At 33.6% G+C, this 21,256-nt stretch overlaps 1 protein-coding gene and 1 pseudogene across 1 annotated transcript; one reads left to right on the plus strand and one right to left on the minus strand.

Annotated features, from left to right (window-relative positions):
- Positions 1–16,497: 16,497 nt before the first annotated feature.
- On the plus strand, positions 16,498–18,271 carry LOC132614796 (uncharacterized protein At4g15970-like). Its single transcript, XM_060329341.1, has 2 exons — positions 16,498–17,094; positions 17,748–18,271. Exons 1-2 carry the CDS (start codon positions 16,777–16,779, stop codon positions 18,246–18,248), a joined length of 819 nt encoding a protein of 272 aa, XP_060185324.1. The 5' UTR covers positions 16,498–16,776; the 3' UTR covers positions 18,249–18,271.
- A 631-nt stretch (positions 18,272–18,902) lies between these two features.
- On the minus strand, positions 18,903–19,966 carry LOC132615808 (uncharacterized; annotated as a pseudogene).
- Positions 19,967–21,256: the final 1,290 nt, after the last annotated feature.

The following is a 21,256-nucleotide window of genomic DNA, read 5'->3' on the forward strand; positions in this document are numbered from 1 at the left end:
AAATTCAATAATTACAAAGATGAAGATAAAACATTAGGGAGGAGAAAATTATGACACCTGGATTCGTGGATTCATATGGGATTTCTCGTTTCAAAGTCGAGGCAATGAACCATCCTTCAGAAATTATACAGCTCATGAATCGTAATTAAAGAGACTGTTGATTTATTGAGGAAAAAGAAAAGTAAAAAAACGCATATGAGAAGGAAGAGACGTCCCGTAGTATTCTGAAACGGTGGCTATATGGGCTTTAGTTGCACAATTATTATTCTGTGACTTCATTACTGGTACGTGGGCATTAGTTCCACATTAATTTTGTGAGCTTTTTTTAACCATTAGTTATGCATGAAATATTCTAAAAAAAAGTCCCCAAAAAAGGAGAAAAAAGATAAATCCAATTGATAGTCATAGAAAGGTGCCACATCACCTTGTTTATCCGTAGCTTTATATTATATATAGATTTATGATGCTTGTGTAGTGGAAAAGGATTATGTGCTAGCCTAACTTTATTCACATGACTAAGTGAGTATCCTATGGATTTATTACTATTTGAAAAATGAAAATAAATTAGAAGTTTGATTTAGACAATGTTAAGTAATTTTAGGTTAGTTAAATTGATAAAAAAAAAAATAACAAAAAGAGTAGCTTAAGTTAGAATTTTGACATTGTGTTGGTAGGTTTAGTATGATTTATTCAATATTGTTAGCTTTTGATATATCAAAAAAAAAAAAAATATGTTGCACTTCATTTTATAAAAGCTATTTGCATTAATATTAGAATTTTTTAAATATTTCAAAAATAGCATATTATATAACAGATTTAGTCAATAATTAAGCATGAGTAATGTCCCAAAAGAAAGGATGAATTTTACTCTTTTTAATGAAGGGATGAATTTTACTCTCTTTCTCCCACTAAATTAGGAACTGAATGCTAGAAGTTCTTTTTTCCTCTTTTCTCTCTTCCCAAGCAAAATTCGGATTAAATGCTAAAATAATATTTTCTCTCTCTCTTCCCTGTTTTCCACAAATGCTAAAACCAATAAATAGGGGTTGGATGATAAAACATCATAAAAAGCATGTTTTTATTTTATTTTGATGGTATAAGTACAATATAAGTAAAATCTTTGAGAATATGCATGATTATGCTTAATTAATAGATAAAATTATTGACAAAATTTATGGTATATTCCTCGTATGTTTATGATATTAAACATTTATACTAGAAAATATGTCATAATTATGAAAAGCTTAAAAAATATTATATGCTCATATATAACATATTTGTGATATATTCACCACATAATTTAGCCCTTTCCCCAAGTTTTTTTCTTAAGAATTGTTTTAACTACAGTCGCTAGCAAAGCGAAAACGTATGTACTAATCATTTGCTTTGAGTACAGATGGCAGGACCATCAGAACGGACTTTGGCAATACAATTCAAAATTCAGAATGGCATCAAGATGATCGCCACATAACAAAGGCTTCAAAGAAACCAAAGGAGAGCATTTTGGCCACCTACATCGACAATGAGACATAAACCATGTGTTGTTCTCGGTATCTCGATTTATTTTTACCAAGACAATATTTTCTTGTCCACCTTAGAAAGGGATGTATAACTGTTTGTCCACCTCAGAAAGGGACGTGTAATTTGTCCACCTTAGAAAGAGACATACTTATTCATCCACCTTAGGTGAACGTTTATACCGCATTATCTACTGATAAGGTTTTTAAGGTTTTGCAGTTTAAACATGCTAAGGAGATGACACATACAACCAAGAGGGCCATTCATTCAAACAAAATGCCGAGAAGACCATACATTTAAGACAAAATTCAAAGGAAGAACGACAGAAGCCGCAATTCAACGAAGGAACACCCGGAAAGGGTAACAAAGCTATTTAAATAGAGTTTTTTCCACTAACTTGTTTGTTCGGTGATTGAGACAGTAAATGGCACTAGCGGAACAAAACAAAGAAAAAAACCAAAGGCGAAACAACAAAAGCAAAAGCAAAGACGAAAAATTCAAAGACAAAGCAATAAAAACGAGAAGCATCCGAAAAGGGAATAATGATGACGAAGCAAAACAAAGACAAAAACTTGAAGAGATGTGATAAAGCAAAAGCATCCGAGAAAGGATAACGAAATCCTCCCTAAGTAATGTTTGTTTTACACTAACAAGTTTGTTCGTTTTGCAGAGCACGAAGATTTTTACAAAATAAAATTTTTAATATTACAAAAAGATATAATCACGATTTACCGAAGGGTCTCCACTAAACAGTATTGTATCAGGGTATTGAGACCCCGGCTAGACGTTGCATGGCTTGCCTTGATATAATGACTAATTAGACGTCTTAAATTTGGTGAGCACAGTCCTTACCTGAATCAGGTGACGTAATTCTGACATCAAATTTAAGATCGTCGACACAGAATTTCAACAAAGATGGATTAATTTTGACCCGAAGGGTGGTCACAATTTTCATCCTGACAATCTGTGATTTGAACGCATTCATATCGGCATTGAAATGTCGTATTCACAATAGAGTCTATTTCTTTCGGAAGATGTGAACCCTGTCGACGGGCGGGTATTCTTCCCCGGAGTCAAAAAAGGAAGGTGTCAGTCTTGCTACCGAGGTAAGCTTCATTCCTCAAGATGATGATATGGATTAAACGACTACATGATGAAGGGGCTGAGTCGTCATCCATATATATAGCCAAAATTAGGTAGCACAATTCCGAGGTTGATGTCCACAATCGTTGAAATACGAATGTGATTCCTACATCAAGATTTGCGGTCGCTACTGCAGTTTATTTCAAGTTAAAGTAATCCTAGTTCAGGGATAGTGGTAGTCGTCAGAAAAGGCTCCGCACTTGAGTATGCAGTAGTCAACTTGAATATTCTGACTAAATGTTGTAATTCTGGACACAGAGGTTAGTAGTCATCATGAAAGGAATATGATACTGCACTCTGATGTACAGTCTACATTTGGGTATTTTTATAAGTGATGTAGTCCCAAACTGGTATACCGCAAACTTCGTATGAGGATAACGATGCAATCGACACTAGATTTACGACAGTCACCGCAGTGTGTGAAAATGATGTGAGTCCAAATTTTCAGGGGTGGTGGATGTCATAAGAAACAAAAATGACCCCGCACTTGAAAACATGGTTTTCATTAGTAGCATCCTGCTTACGAAAAAGACAATCGGACTGGGATGTGAAGGTTTCGCAAAATGCGGTATAGCCCAACCCAAATCCCAACAAAAGTTATAATTGAAAAATGAGAATATCTTAAAATAACGAGAAAAGAGCCAACTAAAGTATCGTGATTATTATTCAAAGTTATTTAAAAAATATACATGCACAAAAGCACACACTCACAGGAAAAGAAGAGAAGATAGATGAACGTTCACCGAGAGATGGATAAATGACAGAAACTGACGAAATTAACCTTTAAAGCAGATGGCAAGAATGCCGCACAGGTATAACATTTATGATAAAGATAAAAAAAAATTCAAACCACTAACACGCAGGACTCGGCACTTGGAGATGGCTAAAAGCTACCGAGATATGAGAAAAAGAGCCAGATTCAAGACATGCGGAGCAAACGTGAAACTTTTCTTGGGCAGCTGATCAAAAATCGTGTACGAGAGTCAAGCTTTCTACACCAGATATTGGAAAATCACTTCAAGCATCAACACTAATAAATCTTTTTCAAAAACACCGCCTTCGATTCAGATTCCCAACCGGAAATAGTTAAAGGGATTCCCTCATAAAAGGATATTCCTTTTCGGGCTATTGAGTCAAACTACAGTTGGCCTGATTCCCAAAACCAGGTATATGTAGACTACTGAATTTTCGAGGATCGGCCATATTCCTATGATTATTTTAGGACACCCTGAGATAGTTTAAAAGTTTCTTTATGTGTTAGTCCTCCTAGAGTCAGAACTACAAACGGTTTGAATTCTCGTATAACCTGAGATATGTAGGAAGATCAGAAACCAAGGTCTGCCATACTTTTGAAATTTTGCGCAAAGAAAGCTGTAACTTCTATTATTCGGTAAAAATTAGGTTTGTCAAAATTCGTAGCTCAAGGATGGCCTTTCCATTCTCGAACTCCGAAGGGGCAGCTGTTGACACCTAATTTTCACCTCATGAAACGCTTATTTTAATTTTCAAATTTTTCAAGTCCAAGACGGAGTAAGGATGCCCTTAAAAAAAATTAAAAATTAAAAAATCCCGAGAAAATTGCAAAAGTTGATGTATAATTATTATTCCATAAAAATTAACGATTACAAGAAATTATGAGTTATTTACTTCCACAAACATGATTTGAAAGGAAGATACATATTCCGCTCCGTCTAACTTGAAAAAATTGTTAATTAAAACGACGTATGAATTACGACTCATTTTTTACCGCATTTTTTACATTTTTAAATATTATTTGGAAGTATATCAATATTGGGCTCGTTTTGAAGCTCGTGTTTTAAAACAACGTATTATGATTTTTATTTCATCGAAATATTATTTTACGAGGGGCATATTAGACTAATTAACCTAAAACTATATAAAAACTATGCTACATTTTTATTAAAATAAGGAGGGTATTTTATCCATTTGTACCTTTGTTGGTACTGGTACTATTTGGATAAGGTCTTTTTTTTTTTTTTGGGGGGGGGGGGGGGGGGGGGGGGGAGTACGGCCAAGTGGCCTATTTTTGTCCATAGAATTCTAAATGCTTAGTTGGATGATTTTTGAAAATTTGAATAAAGATTTGGGGGGAGGGAGGGGGGGGGGGGGGGGGGAAGCTATGGCCACATGGCCTATTTTTGTCCATAGAATTCTAAATTGGCTTGCCTACAAATAGAAGGTATGGACATTAAAAATAGAGGAGGTCACGTTTTTTGAGAGAGAAAAAGGAAGAAATTTTATCTTTCTATTTTAGGGGATGGGGACCACACAATAGGAAACAAAAAATATCCATCATCATCTTCCTAAAAAATAGTAACGGATGCAAAAAAAAAAAAAAGAGGGACCATAGCAATAAAAAAAGCATATCACTACCTTCTTTCACTCCATTTTTTTTTTACCTTCACCATTTTCACAACCTAAAAATCGATTATTGAAACCACACACAAGAGAGGAAAAAAGAACACAAAGAAAGGGAGTTTGAAAATTAAAAAAAAAAAACTAAGGTTTGATTTATATATTTAAAAACTTAGTAGCCTATACACACTCTTACTAGAAATACACAAAATATAAATACAATAGATATATATACATAGAAGAATACGGATATCATCCAAAAAAATTAAAAAGACAAAGGGATTTTCAAAGATTTGTGAAGTGTTGGTGCTGAAATTTGGTGGACTCAATCCCTCCTTTTGATCTTTAGGTTGCCCCATCAAAAGGTAACCTCTTATTCCATCCTTTATTTCATTTTTAGTTATGATTATAGGTTATTTATGATGCTTGTATAGTGGAAAAGGATTATGTCCTAGCCTAACTTTATTTACATGATTAAGTGAGTATCCTATGAATTTATTACTATTTGAAAAATGAAAATAAATTAGAAGTTTGATTTAGACAATGTTAAGTGATTTTAGGTAAGTTAAATAGATAAAACAAATAAGAAAAAGAGTAGCTTAAGTTAGAATTTTGAAATTGTGTTGGTAGGTTTAGTATGATTTATCCAATATTGTTAGCTTCTGATATATGAAGAAAAAAAAAGAGAATTTTACGTTGCACTTCATTTTATAAAAGCTATTTGCATTAATATTAGAATTTTTTAAATATTTCAAAAATAACATATTATATAACAGATTTAACCAATAATTAAACATGAGTAATGTCCCAAATGAAGGGATGAATTTTACTCTCTTTCTCCAACTAAATTAGGAACTGTTCTTTTTTCCTCTTTTCTCTCTTCCCAAACTAAATTCGGATTAAATGCTAGAATAATGTCACGACCCAGCTAAAGGGCTATGACGGGTACCCGGAGCTAACTACCGAACACCTACTATCAGACTTATCATCAAACTCAACCGGAATATACACCATTTCCAACACATGCTTATCATGAAATGATCCTCAAATATCTCTCAAAACATATAAATACATAAGCCCACAAGGCTACAAAGTGATGTAATGATTATACAATGAAAAGGTCACATCACATCTACTACCCACGCATAAGTATCTACGAGTCTCTAACTGGAATACTGAAAGCGTAAGGACGGGACAGGACCCCGCCATGCCCCCAATATATACACAAAAGAATATACCAAGGAGTGGCAACTCCGGAGTAGTGGAGTGCTCCTGTATGTCTGCTGAATAAGCTCCTAAGAATCCTGACCGTCTCCCTGTCTACCTGTGGGCATGAACACAGCGTCCATAAAATAAAAGGACGTCAGTACGAATAATGTACTGAGAATTTAAGGCTTGTACAATAGCAGAATAGAGAAATAAAAGAGCATAAGATGGAGAGTAAACCTGTAACTGATTGCCTCTTAAGGCGGAATCATGCATGATAGCTTTTATATTAAAAAATAATATCATATCATAGATATATACATATATAAGCTGCCCGACCATGTAGGTACGGTGTGATCATCATTAGCCCGCATCCGGGCCTCCCGCGTCCGGGATAACCTTCATCATGCCTCCCACTAGTGGTTTCTGTTGGGCCAACTAGGCACGATGTAATTATCATCATATACATAACATAAAGCATGCATGGGAGCCCAAGTAAAAGTCATAACTCTATCGAAGTGGCGTAAGGTCGGTAACCTCCGATCACATTATGGAATAATCATCATCGCTATGTCTCACCTTGAATGAGCTAATATTATGAGGAGAGACTTCAACAAGAAATTACATCAATGGAATCATAAGAATAAGACCATCAAGTTCATAATAGCATCATCATCATCATCATCTTTAGCTCATAAGAAACTCTTAAGAATCATTAACCTTCAGCTTTTGGGGGATGTAAGAAGGTCATGGAAACATATTAGAGATGGTGATTAAGAGTCATGCCTTTTTGAAAGAAAGGGACTAGCCTTACATACCTTTATGTCTTCTTAATGACTAGATGTTCTCCCTCCAAGCTCACAACTCTACATTCAAGAGAATTCGTACTAAGTTAAATCATTAAAAACATGCTTAAGTCTAATATAAAGCGACTAAAAGCTAACAAAAATTGGGCAGCATTTCCTTTGTTTCGACAACTTTATCCATATAATAAACAAACTCCCAAATAGCAATAGCAACACCAATAATATCATAATCAATAGATTTCTCAAGTTAAACGTTGTTCACTTCTCAAATTCACTTTCAAAGTCATCCATAACCATGACTACAATACAACACCATACTCATTCTTCACATAATACTTCCTCAACGACATTAGCATCATTCATAACAAGATTATACTCATCTCATACGAAGAATCATGACTCAAATTAACTTACTAGTCAAAATACCATTATTTCCATATTTGAGCTCATATTCTACTTTCTTCTCTAATCCAAGCCTTTCAACCACCCAATACTTTTAATAACATGAAGTAGATGTAAAACTCACATTTGATTATATAGGAATGATCTTTGGATGAAGATACTTCACTTAAGAAAACCCCAACTTCAATTCCAAAGGAAACCTTGACTTCCACAACCCTAGTGAGCACCCATACACTTGATTCTGCTAATTCTTGATGTTTAATCTTTGATTTCTCTTGGATATGTGTTAATATGGTGTATGAAATATTCTAGAGGTTTCAAGAGTGATGGCGAAGATGAGAAATGAAAAATTAGAACTTGGGTCCTCTTTTTATAAAAAAATAAAAGCTACCCGACATGGCTTATACAGACACTTATACTGTCTGTATAAGTGACCGTATAATACCACCAGTGAGTGACCCTTCTCTAGACAGGTTATACGGACCGTACAAGTTATACAGACCCATATACGGACCGTATAAGTGATCATATAACTCACATTTTTCCGAAATTGTTCTCGTTGCTTCGTTTGACTTCCAAACCTTGTGGAACCTTCTTGGCACTTGTATAATACTTCATTACCCATCTAGGGAGCCTTATATCTCCTCATAAATACGTTACTAAATCAACATGAGCTCGGTTGTAACAAAACCTTCCCGAACACAACTTATACTTCACTTTCTTCCACGAACTTAGATTCACTGATTCATATAGCTTCAAAATCTTGTAGTACGCACTCTAAGGCTATCAAGTACTCTCCTTAAGGTCATATGGACTCCATGTTCTCCTTGAGCTAGCGTTAATCCATTCACAGCACATCACCACGAAATGCCTGAGGTGTAACAAATAATATTTTATCTCTCTCTTCCCTATTTTCCACAAATGCTAATACAATTAAATTAGGGGTTGGATGATAAAATATCATAAAAAGCGTGTTTTTATTTTATTTTGATGGTATAAGTACAATATAAGTAAGATCTTTGAGAATATGCATGATTATGCTTAATTAATACAGAAAATTATTGACAAAATTTATGGTATATTCCTGGTATGTTTATGATATTAAACATTTATACCAGAAAATATGTCATAATTATGAAAAGCTTTCAAAAACAATATATGCGCATATATAACATATTTGTTACAGGAATATATACTTGGGATATAAAAAACATGTCATATATTTTCTAGATATATAAACATAAAATACACGGTTACTAATTTAACATACATCTAATATATTTTTTATATTTTATAAAAAGATGCGTACATTCTTTTTCTGAACATAGATTGTTTGTATACTTGTGTGTGTGTGTATATTGGAAGTTTTTTTTTTTTTGATGAACTATATAGGAAGTTATCCTCTCTGCATTTGTCTTTTTGCTTATTTATAGGGATTATTAATTGGTGTTCTTATTAAATGGAATGTAATAAGTTGTTTTAATTATGGAATAAATCCTTAAATCCGTTAAGTTATACTAATTCTGCCAAGACACGGGTAACGTTTTTTTTTGGGGGGTCAGATATTATTTGGCTAAAACTGATATGTTTAAATTTTGTGCTAAAATTATGTAATGTCAAATTTAACATTTTATAGTATGATAATTATGGGCTTGGCTTAAAAGCATTGTAATTCATTTTGGCATTGTAAATTAGATAATTGACCTCGGCCTATTACTAATGTTTAATACACCTATCTTTTGTGACCTCCCAAATTTGTTGGTGGGTCTTTCGAGGCTCACTAACATTTCTAGATCGAGTCAACTCCTATCATGAAAGGATAAGGCATTGGAGCATAATTTGGAGCGGGAATATTTACTTATGCATTTTTCTGTTGGGTTTGATCGGTCCAACTCCCTATCTCTTTACTATTTATTTGTCAAAATTAATTAAATGTGATTTATTGGAACCCTTAAAAATTGTCATGTATTAGAGTTGCCAAAAAATCGTTTTCTAAATATAAAACTGATTTTTACAATTATTGGCATACAAAAATGATTTTTGGGACAAAATAATAGACTTGATTAATTTTGCGGAACTAGAGACAAAAATGATTGTGGACTGTGCATATGGACATTTTGGACAAAATTGGACTTAAACTATTTTTTGGACTAACTTGGACTAAAAGGATAAAAATCTAAAAAAAAAATGGTTAAAACATGGATAATAATAGTATGCCAAAAAATGATTTTTTTATAAAACTTAAAACTAAAAAACCTTTTTCTAAACTCAGGTAGGCTTACGTAGTGTTCTACTTAGGTTAACGCCTTCGGGTTTTAACCTACTTATTCTAGTCCGAAACCCAAAACGTCCAATTTTGGGCAAAACTCTACCATTTTCATTTCTTGAAAAGTGAATATTTTTGCATAAATGACACATCTTGATTTGCCGAAATATAAACCAAAGCAGTTTTTTATCACAAACAATTTATAGCTACAAAGGCATACTATTAGAACCCGTAGGTCAACCGTATTTTACGGATCCTTAATATTGGGGTGCCTAAGACCTTCCTCGGGGGATCACCAGAACCCTTACCGTACGGTAACTTTGGTTAGATTATGATTCTTTTAAAATTTAACTGTTTAAATGAACCCTTTTCGAACTTGTTTTCCTAATTTCCTAAAAATTAGGTGGCGACTCTAAAATAAAATCCATTTAGAGCACCATCCATGTAGAAGTATATTTTTTTTCTTTTTCCCGGTACGATTGACAACCGTACTTCCCCGGGACACTTTCCTTTTTAAATGAGACAAGTGCAAATACGATTAGAAAAAAAATACGACCCGCTACATCCATCACAATCACAAATAGATAAGAAGGGAGTGGATCCCCTTGTCTAAGCACTTTCTTAGCCTCAAAGGATTCCAATGGATAGTCATTCAACATTACAAAATAAGAAACAGATTTTACACAGGCAAGAATTTAGAAAATGAATTTAGTAGGAAAGTCGGTGAGTATAGAATCTGCTCTAGAAATGACCACTCGATTGAGTCATATGCTTTCTAGATGTCAACCTTCATCATACATCTAGGTGAGATTCCTTCCTAGAGTAACCTTTCACCATCTCATGGCTAAGAATGATGTTGTTAGATATCCTTCTTCCAGGTACAAAGAAAGTCTAATTGTTTTCAATAATATGAGTCATGATTCCCTGCATTCTCTGGTTGATAAATCGGGATATCAGCTTGTATGAAGTAGGCAGCATGCTATGGGTCTGAATTCCTTGATAGTAGAGGGTTTTTTTTACCTTTAGGACTAATGTATTGACCTTTGGGACTAGAGTACTTGTAGCACGCTTAATAGATCTACACATTATCCCATTCTCAAAGAAGCTAATGACAGCCTCAGTAATCTGATCAACCACCTCAGGCCAAGCTTTTTTGAAATAAAAGCATTCAAGCCATCACAGTCTGGTGCCTTGTTGTCATCTATTCCCTTAAGAGCCAACAATACATCATTCTTTGTGATAGGAGTAATTAAGTCCAGTCGTTGAGTTCTAGTCAGACTAGGACCGTCCAGCATCACTCTAGGATCAACGGATGGAAGTTCAGGAGCTATAGACCCTAGTAGAGCTTGGTAAAAAAACAGTATATCAGCTTTAATACCATCCTCTGAGCTGATCAAATTGCCATTGATATCCATGTGGCTTCTGATGTGATTCTGTGATTGCATGTTTTTCATAGAAGCAAAAAATAAAATATAAAAGTGGAATCTCCCGTCTTGAGCCAACGGACTCTAGATTTCTGTTTTGCTCCATTTATCCGGTTGGCATTTAAGATCCCTTTCCACATTGAAGAGGTCAGGACAATGGTTGCAATCAGCCATATAGTTTGAAGTTACTAAACTCGGGTGGGCTTACGTAGTGTTCTACTTAGGTTAACGCCTTCAGGTTTTAACCTACTTATTCTAGTCCGAAACCCAAAACGCTCAATTTTGGGCAAAACTCTACCACTTTCATTTCTTGAAAAGTGAGTATTTTTGCATAAATAGATAAGAAGGGAGTGGATCCCCTTGTCTAAGCACTTTCTTAGCCTCAAAGGATTCCAATGGATAGTTGATGTGTCGCGAAATTACAGGATATTCGATGCTAATTCCTTAAGTTTTTGTGACTCTTCAAGCACTTTTGTTGTTACTTTTTGTGTATTTTGTGTCGTTTTGTAGGATAAGATGCCTGAAGAGCATAACGGAGCAAAATAGAGCAAAAATAGAACAAGCAACACTTTCTGGCAGCACTTGCTACAACATGTTGTGCATGCAGCACCTGCGAGTAGCACTTGCTGCAGCATGTTGTGCCTGCGAGTAGCACTTGCCGCGGGCACCTACACCACACTTTGGGGTTGAAGATTTGAAGATTTGGTTGAGCATTTCTTAAACTTTTAATTCATTTCTTCAATTCCTTGCTTTGTATTATATATCTAAGTGTGTAGTATTTATTTTCTTCACTTGAATCTTGTTTATGGAAATATTCTATGATTAAAATGTTGGATGAAACTCTTGTTTTGCTGACCCCGACTCATGATTTTTATTGCTATTGAAGTGGGTCTTTGTTGATTTAATTAAACTTGTGAAGGAATTATCAAAGTTTTGTCGGACCCGGCATACTTATGCCAAGTCTGCCCATAAGGCATAAGTATGCCGGGTCCGGCATAACTTTAGTAATTCCTTCACAAGTGTATGCCGGTTGGGGCATAGCGAAATTTAAACTCTGCCTTGCGAATGTTTTTTAAAATTTTGATTGTGTGGGAGTTCGAACCCGGAACTTATGTGTTTAGCCGAAGGGCAAAATTTAAAGATTTCAAATATGAGGGGCAAAATTTAAAGACCACCCCAAAAGAAGGGCAATTCTGCGAATTGCCCAATTCAGCCCACCTAGCATCTTCTTTGATGGTACATTGGCCAAAAACCGTTTTCTCATGTATTTAATCACCAATAATTACCCAATTTGTTCATCTAGTAATTGATATCCTATTTTGTGCCCTATATATATACAACTTCTCATTCTTTCATTTTAGGTATGCTATCCGTCATGTAATGTGTCCTATTGTGCATTTTTTACTCAGTCAAAGTATTTAGTAACAAAAATATTGTGTATGATCTTACTTTCTAATATTTTCATTCAGTAAATTAGTTTTTGGTATTCTATATTTGATTCTAAGCAAGAATGTAACGTGTAGGCTTGTAATTTATGTTTTTACAATTCTTATTTGTAGTACATCAATTTTGGATGTATTGTTTTATTTATTGCAGGGATAAGTAGAGTATCAAATGGTGGACAAATGAAATTAAAGAAGACTAGAAGATGACTATGGGGAGTTTGAGAAGGACAAGGCATTAACATCACTAGTCAATTGACATGCATGTCCGTTTTGGTAATGCTTTTTCTTTGTTTTATTTAAATAGTTTAGATTTAGTATTTTTGTATTTGACTTTGCAAAACAAAAAAAAATGATTTGATGATATCTTTTTCACCAGATGCAATGTATCTAATTTTCTTGTAATCGGGATATTTAAATGGCTTAATTTTATTTATACTAATTGTTTATTTACTCTTTTTGATTTTTTTTCTTTGGATTGAGCTCCTCTTTTTTTATTATTTTGGCTAGGTAACTAATTTTTTTCTTTATTTGTTTTGATAGACGATTACTGGAGATGTGATAAACTGTCAAAAAATAGGAACGTTGAAAAAATTATCTACAAAAATAGTTGATCAGTTATTTCGTCGCTATTATTTTGCATGCTACAAGGTTTTGATTTTAGTTTTCACAGATTATGTCACTAAAATCTAATTATATTTCTCGATATACAATTAAAAAATAAATTTTGTATGGTTATTTATAGTTATATAAAAGATGAAATCTACGAAATTTTATTTTTAATTTTACCTTTTAATTTTAGTAATTCTTACAACATTCTTATAAAAAACGTTAAATAAGTTTTATTGGGTACGTACATTTAATAGTATATGTCATAAAAGTATATGAATAACATAAATATATGAATTAGCTAATGAACTAACACCAAGGGATGTTGGTAAACAAAAAGATAGTATCTAAAGTTAATATTAGGAACTAACATATTAGGAACTAACAATCTTTTCATAATTTCACTAATATGCTTACAAATTCAGTTCTGCTAAGTTTGTGTCGGTTTTCTGTTTGTTCTTCTTTTTCTCCTTTTCAGCCATTCTTTTTTTTTTTTTCATCCTTTTGTTTCTGTTTAATGCAATTCAACTTAAATCTATATCTATATATAAATATAAAGCTGGGCATAGATAAGGTGATATGACACCTCTCTATAGCCAGCGTTTGCATTTATCTTTTTTCTCTTTTTTTTTTTTTTTGGCATTTTGCTCATATTTTGTTGCATTTTTTGAGTTATTTCTGCTATTAACCTATAGGTTAATAAAAGCCTTTTATGGAGCATTCAAGTCCACGTATGAAGCAGCCCAAATAAGCCTTTTGTCTGGAGTATTCCACGATCAAAATGCTATTAATTACTGTATTAAATCCCATAAATGGGTACTTAAAACTTTCAGTTTTTTTTTTTTTTTTTAGCTTTGATTAAATATCATGATTATTTCTCTTTCAAAAATCCTTATAAACAATATGACAAGCAACACAAATTTAATCACTACTTCTCTAACCCAACTGATTTTGTCTTCTCTTTTACGCCAGGTGAGTTCTTTTAGACTCTTTTTTTTAATTTCTAGAACATATTGTTATATTTTATACATGACTGTGATATTTTCACCTATTTTGTCTTTTTGATTATTTTATGATACTATTGTTTTTGGCGGATTATATGATTTCTATTTGTGTTATTCTCTTCTTCTTTCTTTTCTGATCTCTGATGCCTATGAACTTTCTTGAACCGAAAGGAGGTTATTCCAAGTACTAAAGTTTTGATACCAATTATTTATAGATAGTGCAACAATGCTTTTGTTGCTTAGCTATTAACTGCTAAGGTTGAAAAAATTATCAATAATAGTAAATGAAGATGTTATTTTACAATTAGCTTTAATAAATAATTTTACATCTTTTCAATGAAAAGAAATTAGTAAATGATGAATCTCTCTATGGTCAAAAGGATTCTCAATAAAACTAAAGCTTGAAAATTCTGTTCTATTTTGAATTCTCTCTCCTTTTTCGACGATGTTGTGTGTTTCATAGGAAAATGTTTTAAAGGAAATGAACAATTTTTTTAGATTTTATGAAATTTTAGTATAGTTTCGATGATTTTAAGGAAGGAAAAGAGTACCTTAGAGTAAAGTTGTTGACTATAACGAATGTGATGTTTCGGGTGAAGGAAGAAAAAGAAAAGGCAGGTATTGAACCGGCGAGGAAGCAAGAAAAAAAGAACCAAGAAAAAGGGGGAAAAGGTAAATGGAAGGAAAAAGGTGAGGCAATCAAAGAGATTTTGTTTGCGTGCTTTTCTTCCATTTCCTTATTATTTTAGTTGTAGACGTTGTTGTTGATGCATTTTCCTTTTTAAAGATTAGAGGGAGGTGGAAGCAACAACAAATTAGGTGATGCAGAAAATTGTTGGTTGAAGCCATCGATAGCCACCACCACTACCAATGGCCTCCACCAACAACAATGAAATAATTTCTTCACGTAACATTGTGAAGATTTTCCTTTGAGCGGTTGCTCTTTTATCTCACCTCCTTTATCACTCTTCTTACCCTCTCCAATTCTTTCCTAATTATAAACTTGTTTCCTCATTGGCTTTCGACTCGAACTATGTAAACACATACTCCGTCATCAAATGGCTCCACGGCTGGAAATTTGCCTCATCACTACAATGATAGTACTGCCAATGTTTCTGCACAAGGATCAAAAGTAAGTTTTCTTTTTCTTTTTTGGCCAAAATGGTAAGTTGTTTGTTCAATTAAAGTCATGAGCTGTCCTTAAATTTATTTGTATCGTTTACTTTGATAGTAGAACTCAAACCTGTTCCTATTGAACAGTTATATTACTTAGAAAGTGTACCTATTAAACACAGCATGTTGATATGGTTGGATCGGAGTCATGTTCATTAATAGGAACAAATGTTTTCTCTCTTCTTTTTTTCAACATTTGGAATTTTTTCTTGAGTAAAGACTTTAGAAGAAGTTAATTGGTGGATTCAAAAGCTAGTGTTTGGATAGTTGAAGTTTCTTTCTTTTTCTTTTTGGAGATTTTTTGAGCCTTTTGTGAGCGAATGAACAACCTCAAAACTTCTTCGTGATAAACCCACGTTTGTAAAGAGGAAAAAAAAAACGTTTAAAACTTCTTGAAAATATTATACAATCAATGGGTTACAAAACAAAAAACAAACAAACAAAAAAAAAAAAAACAGAAACATGATTTTTCTTTTCCCAAACAAATGTCTTTACTTAGATAATTTAAGAGCGTGCTAATTAGATCCCAGTTAATTAGTTCTCGAACGAGCAATCGAAAAGATTCTGGAGCATCTTCAGTATTAGGTATTGTTCACCCAATGATCGTAGGACCAAGTACTTCCTGGCGAGCTCTAATATGATCTGATTTATAAGTAAGCATCTCTTGTAAATATGAGCAACCCCAAACCCTTCCAGAGCCCAAACCTCCATTTCTCCTACCCGTTGTCCCCCCTGTTTCGTTCTTCCTCTAATGATTATCCTTAAATTCTTTACTATTTACTCCCTTTGTTTCAATTCATGTGGCTTGACGACAGTCAAACAAATTTACTACTCCCCCTTTCATTTTTTATTTGTCCATGTTTGACTTAGCACATCTCTTAAAGTAATAAATAAAATGATAAGTTTACTATATCACCCTTTAATTAAATATAATAAATTTAATATTTTGGAAAATGCATTGAAAAATGATTATAATTAATAATAAAGGTAACTTAGAAATTAAGAGCCTATTTGAATTGACTATTTTAGGTGCTTTTAAGCCAAAATAGCTTCTAGGCACTTTAGTAGTATTTGGGTAAAATAAAATAATGCTTTTAAGCGCTTTTTTTTAAGTCAAAATAACAAAAATAAGCCAAAGGTCATAAGCAAGAATTCCTAACTTATGGCTTTTGGCTTATTAGTCAAAAGCCATAAGCCAATCCAAACGGGCTCTTGTGATAAATACACTGTCTTGATTTGCTAAGCTGGACAAGTAAAAGCGTACATGTATTTTTAGTATAGTGGACAAGTAAAAATGAACGGTGAGAGTAAATTGTATTAAAAAATCACTACCAGATTTGTGTATATTTTCAGGAGACGAAGAAGAAGCAAAAAAGCAAGTTAGATAAAGTGTTGGAGAAAGCAGTAATGGGAGACAAAACAGTGATAATAACAGCTCTAAATGCAGGGACAGAGCCAAACTCCATATTTGATATTTTCTTGAAAAGCTTTAGAGTTGGAAACCAAACAAAACCACTTTTGAAACATGTATTAGTTGCAGCTTTGGACCAAACTGCATATACGCGTTGTTTGAAGAAACAACTTCATTGCTATGCACTCACTACAAAAGGTGTTGATTTCTCTGGTGAGGCTCTTTATATGAGTGAGGATTATTTCAAGATTACATGGAGGAAAATTTATTTTCAGCGTATTGTTCTTGAGATGGGATATAACTTCATTTTCACGGTACTCTTCCTTCACTTTACTATTAACATTAATTTTATTAAAAGTTTTAAACATTAACTTCTAGTATATATTAATCATGTAAGAAAAAATTTACACTATCAGATCACCCAAAAATTAGAAATAATTATCCATAACTAGTGAAACTAGCTAACTGATAAATTGGGGTTTAACTAATTCCATTCATTTACACCATAAAGAATTTTTACACAATATTTGTATTTTCTAGGTTACTCATCTCATCTTCACGAACGGACTCTGAAGTTATCTTCCAAAGGAAGCAAGTGATCTATAGATACTATAACACGTTAAATTGCATTTTTGGTGTTATAAACTTAGAACCAACCATAAATTAGGATCAATTGGATAGTGTAAGCTTTTGTTATGAACTTGGAAGACAAATGGAGAAACTTCTTCGATATGGCCTCTTCCTTACTCTTCACCATTCATTAGTTAAAAAAAGAAAAAACAAAAGATTCATTAAAAACAATAACTTAGAATTTGCTAGATCATAGTCTGACTTTAATTTGAATGTGATTGTTCTAAGTGGCCCAGCAATCAGCTTTCAGATCATTCATTAATATATTTACGCTTTGGAATTTGTATATATTGCTATTGTCCTATCTATAAAAAGTGTTTTTTTTTTATCCTTTCAGGATGCTGATATATTGTGGTTTCGACAACCATTTGCACATTTTTATCCAGACGCCGATCTCCAAATTTCTTGTGACCATTACTCGTACAGCTATATGGACTTGAACAATTCTCCAAATTTCGATTTTAACTATGTCAAATCAAATCAACGTACCATCAAATTTTATAAATTTTGGTACAATGCAAGAAAGGCTCATCCAGGAAAACACGATCAGGACGTGCTTAACATGATTAAATTCAACCCATTCATCAAAGATATTGGATTGAAAATAAGGTTTTTGGACACAGCTCTATTTGGGGGATTTTGTGAGCCTAGTAAAGATCTCAATCTTGTTTGCACAATGCATGCAAATTGTTGTATAGGAGTATGGCCTAAAGTGCATGACCTAACTATGGCGCTTGATGATTGCGAAAAGTATATGGCTTTACCTGGTGATGAAAGGATGTTAAAGCCACAAACTTGGACTGTCCCAAGAATACGTAGTTCAATGATTTTTAATTAAAAGAACAATCTTCTTTCTACTATTCATGGTCCATGGAGGTGTAAAATCCTCCATGTTACCTTTTCCTTAGGCTTTTCAAATTTTATTTCCTTTTGTGTATCTTAATCTTTTTCTTATCAAAAATATATCTTGCAGTTAACTAATATCAAATCATGGTGTAAATACACTATCAGATATCTTTGTGCTTTATGTTCAAAATTTCAAAATTTACTTTTTATGGAGGGTATCTTCTGAATTTTGATTAATCAATGTGTGATGCATTAGTAATGGAATCCAATAATCTCTAGATTGATCAAAAGATCCAACTAAATTAAAGGACACTAGATCTACTACATATTTTATAACTTGCTAAAAAAGTTAATCTTATTTACCAATCACACATTGTCTTACCAAAAATATCTGCTTTGGGCAGATTTTCCCCATCTAACAAACAGAGTTTACCGTTGTACTAATTTTAAAATCGACGAGTAGCTGCATAATACTAGCATCTTATTTTTCGATTATAATAATAGAGAATATGACCAAACAAAAAGATTATAAGACTAGAACAATTAAACCTGAAAATTGGCGTTTTTTACGTTACATTGCTTGTACATGTTGAGTATTATAATTCCTCGAAACAAAAGACCGAATTAAAGGCTGTTTACGGGAAAAGATTGAAGGTTTTTCTTAAGCACTAAGCTTTGCTACAAATGTACAACAATAATTCAATCATATATCTTCATCACTTTCATACTGTTGACATAAGGAGGATAGTAGACCATTGCTGGTGTGCTTTTCTTGCTCTTGCTTTGGCTTCTTGACTACTGATAATTTAACTATACCACTTGATGATGATTTATCTCTATTGTTACATCTGTCACTAATGCGGGCTTTTGCCAATAAATCTGTGGGGTTTTCCTCAAAAAACTTTCTCCTCTTAAGAGAGTTGTTTTCTAAAATATTAAAAACTAAATCATCATCATCATCATCATTATCTTCCTCCTCAAGTTCTTCGTCGCGAATTCTTTTGACAATCGGCTTTCTTGATCCCTGGAAAAATATTGATTTTACGAGAGATTCATCTTCTAATTCCTCCAACTTTTTAACATCTAATCGGCGTTGCATATTAGCTTCAAGCATTGCATCTACGCTCACAGTTGCTTGTCTTGCCTTCAGCGATTTCAATTCATCTAAATTTACATCAATATCAATTTCTCTCTTCGAATCCAACGTTTTATTCTCTAATGACTTCATTGAATCACCGATCTCTTCAGTGTCCCTTTTTTGTTTCTTCTTCTCCATCTCCTCATCTTCGGCGCGCCAAGGCTCAAAACTCCTAGTTGCACCTGACTCAACGGTGTAATCAGAATTTTTTGGATCTGTTTTATAAGTGATTTCCGCAGAACACTGTGCATTTGAAGTAAAACCTGAATATTTTTATCCCTAAATATGTTTCGACGATAGCATCTTCTTTACGGAATTGAATTTGCTGCCCTTATAGATGCAATTGCCGCAAGTAGCACAACGAATACTCATAGGAAGCATCATGCGGACAGTCATCTGCTGATTTTTCAACTGTTTTCGCCTTGGGATTCTTTTGGGATCAAAATCTGGTGGAAAATACTTGTTCAGAACTTTTCTTTCTCCCATGGCGTATTTGCGAGTTGGGAAACTAGAAGTTCTATGTGAGGGTTTGCAGCGTTAAAACAACAGTCCTATAAATAAGAGAAGCAAAGTTCCTTTTTAGACTAGGATTCGGATTGTCTTCAGGTATTACCCTTTTAAAGAACGCTTTCCATTTTGAAAAACGTGTTTTTTCTTCTTTTTCAAAATTTAAAGGTGGTGTTTTATACAGTACATGTTTGTGTATATTTAGGAATTTAAGGACTGTTTGACCATTTCTACGTCTAATAAAACCAAGAGTACTTAGAAATAATATATTACAAGTGTTTATGACAGAAAATTACTTATTAGTGATTCCAACGTAACCTAAAATGTTTTACGAATATTAAATGCATATGAATATGGCCAATCCTTGGGGTGGGAGGCGGAGCTAAACTATGGTCAATCATTAGTAGGCATATAATATGACATGTCCCAAATTAACCATGAACCAATAATTGAAACCAACCATTCTTCCAAGGCCAAATACATCGACGACCCCTAAAGTTGGCTCGTGATTTTATTTTGATCAAAGGAACCAATAATTGAAACCAACCATTCTTCGAAGGCCAAATACATCGACGACCTCTAAAGTTGGCTCGTCATTTTATTTTGATCAAAGCTAAAACGAATTGCCACTGCCTAATTATAATATGCTAACAGACTCTTAGGGTGTGTTCGTTTCGTCAAAAAGTTTAGAAAATGTTTTCTTTTGGAAACATTTTCCTTAAAATTGAGAAAAATGACTTCCCTAATAAAAGTAGAGAAAACAAGTTCACAAGTTCATTCCACCAACCACCCAACCCAACCCCAACCACTCCCAACCCCCACCCACGCCACCACCCCACCCCCACTCACCACCGCATCCCCCGCCGAAAATAAAAAAAAATTGGAAATTTTTTTTGACATTATTTTTTATTTTTTGCACCCCCACGCAAACCCCCTACCCTACAACCCCCGCCCCCCAGCACCCCAAATTTTTTTATTTTTTTTTTAAAAAGGTTTTGATTTTTTTTTTTGGCACCCCCACCCCACCCAGCACCAACTCCACCCCCGCACCCCCCTCCACCCCCCTAAAAACAAAAACAAAAAAAATTTTGCAAGAAAAGGTTCTGACTTTTTTTTGGCACCCAGCACCCTACCTGTTATATCCCGTATTTTTCGTTACATCTCGTATTTTTCATATGCTGGGATGCATCATATTAAACCCATACAAGTTTGAAAGTATTAAGATCATTCATGAGGTCATAGAGGGTTTATGATAGTGTTATTGTGAGACCTTGTCAGTTTGACAACCTTGATGCCGTTAGATATTATTTTGATATGGTATTTCCTTTTAAGTGAAATATTTTTGTAAAGGGTGT

The sequence above is a fragment of the Lycium barbarum genome, chromosome 10 (assembly GCF_019175385.1).
Source record: "Lycium barbarum isolate Lr01 chromosome 10, ASM1917538v2, whole genome shotgun sequence".
Classification (NCBI taxonomy): Eukaryota; Viridiplantae; Streptophyta; class Magnoliopsida; order Solanales; family Solanaceae; genus Lycium; species Lycium barbarum.